Genomic DNA, 12265 nt, shown 5'->3' on the forward strand with positions numbered 1-12265 from the left:
GTAATAAATGTAATCGGCTCTTATGCAACGATATCCTACCTCGATCACGCACCGTAAAATTGTATCCGTTCCATCCTGACGATTGATAGACGTTTGAAAATTTTAACGAGTCATTAATCGCCGATTCGTTGATCTTAACGCTTCATTTACCGAGACATTTGAAAATATCTATAGCTTTGTTATTAACGCGATACGTACTTTTTATTTCTATAGATAAATAAGTTCCATTATACAGGGTGGTTGGTAGCTGGTGGTACAAGCGGAAAGGGGGTGATTCTACGCGAAAAAAGAAGTCGTACAGTGAGATCCGTTATAACGAGACGCGATAAAGAGCACGCGTACCGAGCGAAAATTCAAAGTCGATTTTCTCGAAAACAAAGCCTCGAACGAAAAATTGTTATTCTATATTTTCGACTTCTTTTTTCGCGTAGAATCCCCCCCTTTCCGCTTGTACCACCAACCACCCTGTATATAAAAATATGCGTATACGTATAGAAAAAGTTGATATGTCAGAAATAACGTTATTTTCGTATATAATTTTGTAATAATGTATTTATCAGTGATCGTTGTAAAGAAAGTGGATATATCGATTTATTAGTCGCTTCAAAATTAATCGAAGTATATTCGTCGTATTATACGAAACGCAGATAATGTTCCTCCACCCACGCACAGTTTATCTTACGAGCACCAAGTTTCAGTTTGTCAGTATTTTTTTATCTTTTAACAGCTGTAAGACATATTCTCTTGAATCTCGATAACGTACGTTTTTCAGAATTTCTCTTCTTCGATAACGAAAAATATTTCTCGCTTCGTTTAAAGATACGATCGCGTTATTTTTGCAAGTTTTATTAAAAACGTAAAATTAGATAAGAAGTTCTCACGTAGTATTCTTACTCGAGCCTATTATTAATTCGTTCCTTTCTAACCGACAGTTTTATTAACATTTGGTATTTTGACGTTGATGGTGTCAGAGTTTCGTGTCTGTAATATTCCTTCTAACCCCGTTCCGCTGCTCCAATTTTTCTATCTCAGTTTCATACTCGTTTCAACAAACGGTAACGACACTCGATGTCTTGTAAACATTTTTACGCATAAAATTGAAATCTGATTGCTATCTTACCAATAACGAATCTTCTATTTTATCTTCAATCTTAGGAAGCTTTTTTAACGAAGCTTGTACACTGTTACATTGTATAGATATATTTACATACTTTTGTTACACTTTGAAGACATTCGCTGGTAAATAATTTATTTACGTTACGTTATTTTAAAGAAAACAGAGAAAAGACACTTATCTCTCTTTAAAAGGTAATAATTTAGGAATAATTAGATTTGTTAATGAAAATAGTAATTTTTTAACGAGTCGAATGATTCAACTGGTCTTTTCGACGCTAATAAAAGAAGAGTTTAATATTTAAATGCGAAATTCGAAGTTGCTACTTACCATTTATTAACGGCAGAGTTTGATTCATCGTAATGTCCTGCAGTGGCATATTTGTGCTGTAACAAACACGAAACAAAAATACCAATTAATCACCAATTAATTCATATATTGTACATGCACGCAATACAATTTCAAATTAATTCCATGGATATACGTTAATTGACATTTTCCGATAAAAGAGTAACGCAAGGAACTGCAATGTTATTTTAAAAATCGAGAATACAAAATGAAGAACAGGAAGCTTTCTTTTACGACTCCTGGAGACGATAATGAAAGTACGTCACCGAAGCTTAAAGATGGTTTATTTTTGGAATAGGGCCGAGAATGGAGCGAAGGCACGTGGTGGCTCCTGATTCCATACGAAATAGACTGTACGAACTAGACCGAATTAGATGAAACTTTTAAAAAGGATCAAGATGAAGATTGCGTTCTATTTCCAGAGCGACGATCGCTTCAAAGTAAAACATTCGATCCTAAGGACAAGGTTTGCGCATAGATAAACTATTAATCAGACGACATAACAATCGTCCGAAGAATCTCCTGCTAAAATTTCAGCTCGTTAATTTTAACAGGCTAGAATTTCAATTATTTGACACATCCGGCGAACGCGTTGTTCGATCAGGATGATATTTAATCGTACTTCTTTTTATTTCCTTTTTCCCTCATTCTCTTGATAACTTTTCATACCGAACATCCACGGGAAATCATATTCGCAGTTGACAAAAGAAAATGATTCCTTTTAGTTTTCATCGGCGATACGAGTTCCCTTAACAACGAATCAATTAAAAGAATAATCAATTCGAAGAATAGAAATTCAAGACTGAAACAGTTAATTTCGACAACTGAAATTACGTTCGAGAGTGTGAAAATTCGCGGTATGACATCCGGCGGAATTTAAGAAACGATTCGTTATAATTAAACGCGACCCAGATTTTGATTGCAATTTTCTTCGTTCTGACGAATCGGTTAGCTCGATGTAAAACTGTTTGCGTGATGTGTGACATGTCAGTGATTTATAGTTGCGGGCCACTTCAAACCGAGTTACGGTATACGAGTAGTAAGGAAATGCAGAATTTCCAGAAAGGTTTAATTTAGATTTCATCCAAACGCTATTCCTGCTGACCAGTGTTGAAATGTGAAATGAGTAATTAACGGATAATGTCTCTCCAGCGGCTTGTCACGGATTTTAACAAGTTCTAAGAGTTGCGCTATTATTCGCGCGCACCGTGCAGTCTGGAAAATCTGACCTCGCTTCCCTTCTGGGACGTCTCACGCTCAGAAATTCGTCTTAAGCATCGGTCCTCATAGACAAAGTCTCGTTCAACATTTATAAGCCGTCTATTTAATTTCAATTTCACATACGAATCTCTCAGAGTCCAAACTGATTAATTTCGCTTTTACGTAAATAGAATTCGTAGACTCCACGATGACGCGCTCTAATCATTATCCAAAGTAAATTACACGAAAACAACTCGACAAATATGGATTAGAAAATAAAACGTTGAAAAACGAATTACGCGATTTCAGCTATTCAGACGTCGCGTTTGTCGACTCGACAAATTAAAGAGACAGAGAAAAGGTGACGTTTAAATAACATATTTTAAATTTACCTTACAATCTACCATTATTCGTGCCATCTACTCAGAGAAAATGAACTCGTGCAAGTCGGTACATAATTGGTTTCTTGAAAGTCGAACTAATTAATCGCGTACTTAGGTGATAAAAGTGAAAAATCGGTCGGTTCGATCTCTGAGATGTTCAGGTTTAAAATACTTTGCTAACAGCAGAAATTATTAAATACGAACAATGTATATTTCGATGAAATAAATTTCGTTCTCCTAAAAATAATACGCCGCAGAAAGACAACAACGTTGCACGCTACGACGCTAATGGTACAAATTAACGTACGCATTTGAAGCTGAAAATGACACATTGCGCGCAGAGATCCGCAGCGTGTCATTAGCGTTGTTCATCTTTTTCCATAGTCACAAAGAGACGAGGGGGAGAGAACCAGTCGTTTCTTTTAGCGACGTCTATTTAGAAGCTTGCAGTGCACGTAATCCCGTTTACCTCGCGAACCACAGGCCTGTAACCGTGGCCATCCTCTTTTTCGGCAGCACCCCAACATCTGACTCTGATATATTAAGCACTACCCCTTAGGTCCATGTAGAACTAATCCGGATCCAGACTTCTCAGAATCTCAAGACGCCTCAGAAGTTGCTCAGCCCGGAACGAACACGAGGGGAGCGAACGGACCAAAGGGTGACACTATGCTGATATTATTATTGGCCACTTTACGAGACAGGGTTGCTTTGCGTAACGAGCATCGCAGCCGCGACATCCGCCACCAGTCACAAAACGCGACTATTAATTGGCAGTGAAGGTGCTAAATTCGAAACAAAATGGAAAGTTCTCTCGATTCTCAGCTAATAAGTTTAGTAAGAGCTTTGGCTGTTGTTGTTCCTTCGCGCTCGACGTTGACAAACGATTTAAGCAAACGCGATGAGAGGATGGAAAGAAGAGCGAATTAAAGACGATGAGTCACTGATGGTTGCGGATCATTTTATTAATTATGCCAGCGTAGAATATCGTACTCAATGTTTGTTCGAGTTTAGTTTCAAAAGATCGATCAAAAGATTAAGTGATTTAAAAATTAATATTGGAATATCTAGCGAGTAACTAAAGGACTGAGATATATTAACGAAATATTTATTTTGTAAATATTAGCTGAAACGAATATTTGTTCAAATAAGTTCTAATTTTAAATTTTTGTTTAAATATTTAGAAACTAATACTCTAATAAATACTTAAAGGAGAGATTTTAATTTAAAGAATTTTATTTCCTATGTAGATTCTGAACGTTAATTCGTTATGCAGGTTTTGAGCCACTGCTACGACTACGACGTACAGCTACGACTGCTGGAAGAATCAAAAAACGATATATCGTTGAAGAAAAAAGTTTAATTACCGAATGTTTAAGCTTATATACTTGTTGCGTGTTATTGCTACGTTTTAGCTGTAAATTCTTGTTAGTATTTCGCATAATAAATTTGTATAGTCGCGCTCTAGTCAAAATAATATTCATTGTAAAATAAAGTTGTTGTACTTTCACTAGGTAAAGACTGGAGTTTCGGTGTAAGAATTAATTAATTGCAAACGCAGATTGCAAGCACATCGTTCGATCGTCGTCAATTATCTACGTCGTTCGTAAAACTACAATTGGTCGCAATAGAGATTCGTTACATAATTCATAACGCATTTCGTAACATGCAAACGACAGTTATTGTCGCGTTTCATGCATAAAAATCAATCAGAAACATGTCGATCTAATATAAAGCAGTTTATAAATAAATGTTTTTTACGCGATATCTCGTAAATAACGATAATTATAAAATCATCTATACGAATATCTTAATTAATTAATGCGTGTTAGTAATTCGATAGGAATAGAAACATAGAAGAAACCATTTCACTTTATGAACGCTCCTCGCGAATTTTCTATTAAAATAAAATTGATTCTGAAACTAACAAACTAAAGTTTAATCGATCGCGCTTGTTGCTTAGAAAACGTATATTTGTACAGAATCGGTAGACAATTCCTTACAACGAACTTCGTCTTTACAACGATTGATCGGAAGATTCAACAATTGACGATACTAACTTCCATCGGTACACGTTTGGTGTATGTCACCTGCGTGACAACCCAGCTTGGAAAGACGCTGATAAAGAGGAAAACGATTTTATGAAATGACCCCACACAGTTGTCGTCATCTGGCAAGATGGAGGCTGCTTGTGTAAGTAATCAATACTGGTGAGCAGATATGGTGGCATGGACCGAAAGAGAGCAGTATGTATGCAGCTTGAGCTGTAATTGCTTTTACGATAGAACTTTCTGGCGTATGGAAAATCTGGCGTTTGTTATTCTACTCGCTTTATCCTATCGTGTAGCGATGGATAAATTTCTTAAAAAAAAAGTGCTAAATATCTAACGCAGCGTTATTCGAGATAATAACAACCAACGGATCACCTTGCGTTTCCATTGAAAGTAATTTCGTAAATCGCGCTTTTAACACGTTGTCATCTCGCGCATTATGCCGTTGAACGATATCAGAAGAAGCGTGTATTCACATTGACGTGCAAAGTTCGCTCAATTACCGGATCGTTAAACGCGTTAACTTGCCCAGTTAAACAATTAGCTCGGCCCTGCCGAATGAAAACATTGTTTATAGAGCGGTTCAGACTAGCTGCCGTATTCTTATGGCCGTCCGAGTGGGTGTCCGGTGGGCGAAAGAGTTCATTAAGGCTTTAATGAACGCACGAGACACTTGGCGAATGTACGCGTATGTAGATTGATGCAATTCAGTCCGATGTGTCGCAATATTCGCTGTGTCACGACCTATGATAGCAATGGATTTATATCGTCGGAAGAAAAAATAGAGCACTTTTAGAAAAAATGATTCTGTTTTCTAGTAAAGAGATACGTAGATAAAGTTCCTCGTTGAACACACGCTCTCCATCGTGATACTAAAGTATCGTAATACCAGAGAATTTACATCGTTAAAAAAAGTGCCGGCTTAACAGCGATGAGTTTACATCGATACGTACTTAAAAGGATAGCAACGAAAAGGAATCTCGTAATATGACGAAAACGCGCAAGGAATTATTATTTATCTACGTTATTGTGCAAATATAGCGTCTGGACGAAGTAGTAAATATGTATAATGAAAATGACTCGTATAATCGCAAGGTGCGTTGACCTCCTACAATCTAACATTCAACGATGCTACAGTAAGCACAATTGAATACAGCTGCATCAACTGACAATCAGACGAGTTATACTTTCTTTCTAAGTAATATTATATTTTATAATAAAGTAAAACATTATAGATAAACAAATAGCTTGAGAATAACAATAGGTTAACGATATCCTTATACTTTGGACTTGTACGATTTTTATAAACAGTACGATAAAATTCTACGATGAATTCGATATAATTATACATCCGTATTAATAAACGAGGTAATTGTAAAAAGCATATACAGACACCTAGTAATAAATCGGAATACATAGCGGTATAATTAATTAAAATAAACGGGACTTATTCCTCTCCAACACTTTACTTTGTACGATACAAATAGCCAGCAGAATACACACAGAATCATTGTGGTTTACTTGTGACTCATTTCGTAATCGAAACAATAATTCGCGCGATATCCGTACCGGAGGGACAAATATAAACTCTTTACGGTACTTTTCCTAGCTCGGATCAACTAACAGTGGCAAGGTAAATGCCACTGTTACGATAAACGTTGAAATAAGATGTTAGAATAAATTTGTTATATATCGTAATAGATATTCTATATCAAGAATTTCTGAGAAAAAAGTCTGGTATAATAAGCTTCTTCGACAACGGAAACACGTTACAAATGTATTCATTTAAGGAATTAGAATAATTCCAAAGTGATACACGTATTTTGCCACTTAAGTCACGGAGATCTATGTGTTTGTCTCTGATTTAGAATATTTGAATCGCGTGTAGTTTACGACGGTATACTTTACATTCGACCATCCTGTTATTACGACCAATTATACGTATTTTTAATGAGAAAGATAGAAAGACAGCAGTTAATTAAAACGAAAGTGAGATAAAGAGCGACACGTTGGACGTGTAATACATTTAAAATAGGCAATGATCTAACAAATGCAAAAAAATGCAGCCAGTCAAAGAGAAAGTGTGGTAAAAGTCGCGAAGATGTTAGATACGATGAACACGATACCGCGGATAAACCATATTTTTATTGCTCTCTTGAAATATTTAAGTATCTCTTTATAACTATCTTTGAATAACTCTTACGATGTTGTTTGCTGCGATGAACATTTTATTGAATTTCGGAAAAGATTACTGCCGAGAATCTCTTAAAATATGAAATAAAAATTTTACACGGTACATTAGGACACACAGCAGACTGTAATCGAAAAATATGTATCTCGGCAGTGGGATATTTTTGTCGGAGGCCAACGATTTTCAAGTTCAGAGAACTAAAACGATGCGCTAGGGAGAAAGGAATTGCATTTAGCGGTTCCTTTGATTTTCCTGCCTCACAATGAAACATTCGATGCTGTTATTCGAAGCTGTCAAACCGAACCCTACCGTCATGCATCGAGAAACTAACAGACTAAGGTTTACCCCAAAATATTCACGATAAACAATCTAATTTTAAGAAACTAAGGGGAGACGGCATCTTTCGCGTATGTAGCTTCGATTTGCTTTGATACAGTAACGAATTTCCTCTGCCAGGCGTATTTTTAAAATCTTTCTCCTTGTAACATATTTCTCCGTATTCCATTAAAGTTAATCGCATAAAGATCAGAGAGGGAAAAGGGCAAAATATCGAGTATCGGTGGCTTATTGCCGTAAGTTGATCGAAAATTGACTAAACGCTGTATACATGCGTTTACAGGAAAATACAAATATGGAAAAATGCACGTAATACGCGTAATATGCAAAAATATATAAAGAAAGATTACAATTACAATGAATACCATCTTCTAACATCTACGCATTGACTTTGAATTCGATGAATACAATCGCGACAGCAGAGTCCCGTTATAACGTTAACGAAATTTCGAAACGTTTTATAAAACTCGTATAAATAAAAATTTTTCATGACAAACGTTTAAATACTCTTTCATCGGCCATTGTATATGTTTTTACATGCTGTGCGCAATTTGTGTATTTTTTCATCTTCAAATGCCTCGCAAATGCATAAACATCCGCGGTTTAATTATCATGCAGTTAGTAAATTAACGTGGAAACGGATCCAGGTCAATAAGCGGTTACTTACTTCCGAAACGGACTGCAAACGCTACCCCAGACGCTGGTTCTGGTCGGCGAGGGTGAGTTGTTTTGATGTTGATTGGAATATCCGTAGCCGGCGAAAAACATATTGCGGTAATTGTTCCTCATTTGCACACGAAAAATATGACTTCCCGTACGAATAGAATAGTCCTCGAATCGAATCACACGCGAAATCACGCGGCCATATATATATATGTACAAAACAAACGTACGTAATAACTATGCACAACAATATAGTAACAAACAACGATAATAACAAGGTGAATAATAGTTTTGTGATAATGCTATGATAACTTGTACTTTCAACGGGCCTCTTTGGCACCTTTATTTGGCACAGAGCGTCACTGTACTAGAGTTCTCAAGCAAGCGTTATCAACGCAAACGTGATCCAACACCATCAAAAGCCCTCTCTCATCGGTCTTGTTAAAAAGCTATACCGAAATCCAACGATTATTCGTGGCGTAATTCGGTAGCTCGTGACCCAATGAACATTCGAAAAAGTTGTTTTCCACAGTTTCGATTCCCACACTAAAACTGTGTTAGCACGGTCGACCTATATGCTGCTGGATCGATCAATGCAGAGATAACTCTCGCTCAAGACGACGCGTCAGATGATTCGCACTAACCGTGTCCCGATGCACTTCCTAGTCACTAAACACCTTTTCCACGAAACGCCGTTTCGAGTCTGTTTCGCGTAAACTCCTGTTCGATACGAACGATCTGAGACAAGAAAGGATCGAAACAAAAAACGAAAGCGAAAAACACAACGAAAACGCAGTCTGGCACGCGTTGAGACCACGACAAAATCACCCTGTCACTGAATCAGCAGTTTATATTTTAGCACAGTCCTTTTGGAAAATGGTAATAAGAGATTTCTCGCTGGTCGTCTGTCGTCTTCCATCGTGTCCGACGACCAAAACCACCGTCGATCGAACGTTCGTAAACTTTCGATCGCAAATTATTTGTTTTCTCGACCAAACGATGATACTGAGGGGAATTTCCAAACGCTTGGCTCGGTCAGGCGTTGCCTTTATAGATAACGATTAACGAATGTACTTTCGACGAAATGAAGACACTGTTGGATACCGCACGTGACATCACAACTCTCAACCTACTCCAGCGATAGATTGAACGCAACTGAGGCAGGCGTCGATGCGACACGGACGCGACACGGCTCACGTTCTGATCGAGGGGAGGCACGAACGGAGGGTTTAAGGTCGGAAGATTCGTGCGGCTGGTCGAGGAGCAAAACGGAGGCCTACGTATGGACCCCAGCCGAATGGGCTAGCGACGGGCGGTGGTGGAGGGAGCCTACGGAAAGTGGTGGTGGAGCGGTGGAGCGGCGGAGCGGTGGGGTAGAGATAAAGAGTAGACGAAGAACGGAGGGAGAGCCGAACGAAACGACAAAAACAGATAGAAAAGCAGGGTGTAAAGAGCCGGAACACTGCGTACATCGGTCAAACACAGTGCCTCTCAATTGGGGGTAGATAAATGAAGTTAATGGTTATGGAAAATAATGGATTTTGAGAATAATCTTCAAGTTGGACGAGTCTGATGGTGAAAATGCAGATAACGGAGGCGGAGTCAATGAATAGCTATGAAATTAGTCATTTTATTGTTATAAAACAATTTTAAGACGAATCGTGTGTTATAAGATCAATATACATGCTACATACATATATTTTATAAGAGGTACCTCTCTTTTTGTGTTGCAAATACGATGACAAAGAATTAACATTTTACGGCTTCAGAAAAACAAATCGAATTTTCAAGATAAAAAATACAGTCTGTTTAATATAACCGTATTTTTAGCGAATATTTAATTTATACCGCATACTGAAAATTGTTATTCTAACTCTTCTTATATGTTTCTTTGCGTCTTCATTTTTCATTCATTTCATTTCATTTTTGTTTTACGTATTTATATAGTCTATTGAAATATTTAAAAATGCAATCCGTTTAATACATATAATATAACAATTATCAATAAACTACTGTTTCAGGAAATTTCTCTGTTTGTAACTTATTACTAAAAAAAGATTATCGATTATAAAGGCTATATCATATATTCTAATAAGTAGAACGCATTCGCTAAATATTTGAAAGTATTTATCGATAGCTTAAGTACTGAATAATTTAATTAATTATTGAATTTTTCAATTATTTTAAACTTTGTATTAAAATTTATTGAAGATTACAATTATACAAAATTGTTAAGAGAAACGGTTCTTTTAGATCGCGGAAATTTCATGAATTTCTGATGCGTGCTAAATATTCCTCCTTCGTTTCATCTGTCTTTTATAATTCTCCTTCTCTGACAAAAACCCATCCCATGTGGGGAACATTCGTTGAAACATAAATGCGTTCCGGAGAATTAGCGATCGCAGAAGTAAACGTTTTTCAACTGCATACAAAGAACGTAATTGTGACGATACAATACAGTTTTTATAGAAAAGTAAATATAAAGATTTATGATTTGACCCTAAGATATACATCAGAAAGCCAAGTATATGTTTGTAAATAATGGTATTACTATCTTAACATTAAAAAGAAATTATACATTGTATTCCTTAAGTACTAAAATTAGCCAAAATCCTAAACATGCATAACGAATTGTAATTCTAATTTTGAACAGTTCACGGTAGATTTGAGAACCATTAGACAATGAACTCCATCCCTATTTAGCGAGATGATTATCATTTAAATGAACAGAGAAATATGGAAAGTAGTAATTATAGCATATATATGTATATTAGAAAAAGCAATAAATAATATAGAACGTTTCAGATAAATGAATTTCATTCGTTAAATGAATTACTACAATGTGTAGCTTTAACGTTTCTTGCGTGTAGTTAGTCACGTAAAATATATCTTTATGAAAGGCATCGACAAATAAATTTCTAATTAATAATTATAAAAATTTGAAAGTTTCCTCTCACAAGAATTTTTCTCGTTTTACACAAATTCTACAATTTAATTAATATTAGCAATACAATGTTGTATTTTCAATTATCTTGAAAGTAGTCATTCTGCTTATGCATGTTTTTGATTGCAATAAACAGGAATATAATGAAATATTATTAAATAATTACATACAAATATAATTTTAGCGCTTTATCTCTATATACTACATATTAACACTAATACCATAATTATCATATATAATAATGCTTTAGCACATTGCTCTTTTTATAAAATTAAAATCATTTGTAATAATGCATGTATAATAACATTGTTAATTAACTTCGAACTTCGGTATTCACTTCTAACCTTAAAATTTAGTCTGCAGAAACTTTATGCATACATGCATATCATTTTTTGGATATATTAATATTTATTCAGAGCGAATGTGAATTTTTGAGGGGGGAAAATGAGTTTAAGAATTTACAATAATAAAAACAAATTATAATGATTTAAAATTATTGAATTGTTTATGAATAGGGTACTTTACGGAGATTTGTCGGTAAAAATGTTTTCCACTATACTTATACCCTATTGAATGTACTAATGATTTTGTAAATATTACTATACATATTATGATGAAATACAAAATGCAAACAAATAACCAAAATTAACATAAATTATTTCTAATTCCTTTTCTTTTTAATTTTACAGTTACTATAGACTGTTTTACTAGACCTGTATAAATTATTTCAAGTACATCAACAATATATTAATCTCTCTTCAAGTTGTAAACAATACTATTACAATATAGGCATACAATATATTATAAAATAGCGTGAACAAACGTGTGAACAAAGACCTCCAACTTTGAAAGACAAAAATAACATAGCACGATATGCAAAGCCATAAATTTACTTACGTATCAAAATAATTTGTCGTGGCAGCCGTTTCATCCATAAAATCCTCCATTTTTTATTTAATTTCACGATGCACATTAGCAACAAACAAATAAAAAACAAGAACTTACATGCACTTTCAAACCGTCAAATTTAAAAAC

General features: G+C 35.4%; 1 protein-coding gene across 2 annotated transcripts in view; it reads right to left on the reverse strand.

Moving 5' to 3' along the window:
• LOC117206430 (centrosomin) overlaps positions 1 to 12192 on the reverse strand; it is a 38477-nt gene extending 26285 nt beyond the window's left edge. Inside the window, exons 1-2 of one of the 2 annotated variants that reach the window (XM_033445768.1) lie at positions 12128 to 12192; positions 1445 to 1500 (exon numbers count right to left, since the gene is read on the reverse strand). In XM_033445768.1, the coding sequence (XP_033301659.1) occupies positions 1445 to 1500; positions 12128 to 12177 (106 nt within the window). In that variant the 5' untranslated portion in view covers positions 12178 to 12192. Of the gene's footprint in view, positions 1 to 1444; positions 1501 to 8290; positions 8487 to 12127 lie in introns of those variants that run through there. The other variant, XM_033445767.1, reaches the window with a different exon arrangement.
• Between the last annotated feature and the right edge of the window lie 73 nt (positions 12193 to 12265).

The sequence above is a fragment of the Bombus bifarius genome, unplaced genomic scaffold, assembly GCF_011952205.1.
Source record: "Bombus bifarius isolate JDL3187 unplaced genomic scaffold, Bbif_JDL3187 scf7180000008006, whole genome shotgun sequence".
Taxonomy (NCBI): Eukaryota; Metazoa; Arthropoda; class Insecta; order Hymenoptera; family Apidae; genus Bombus; species Bombus bifarius.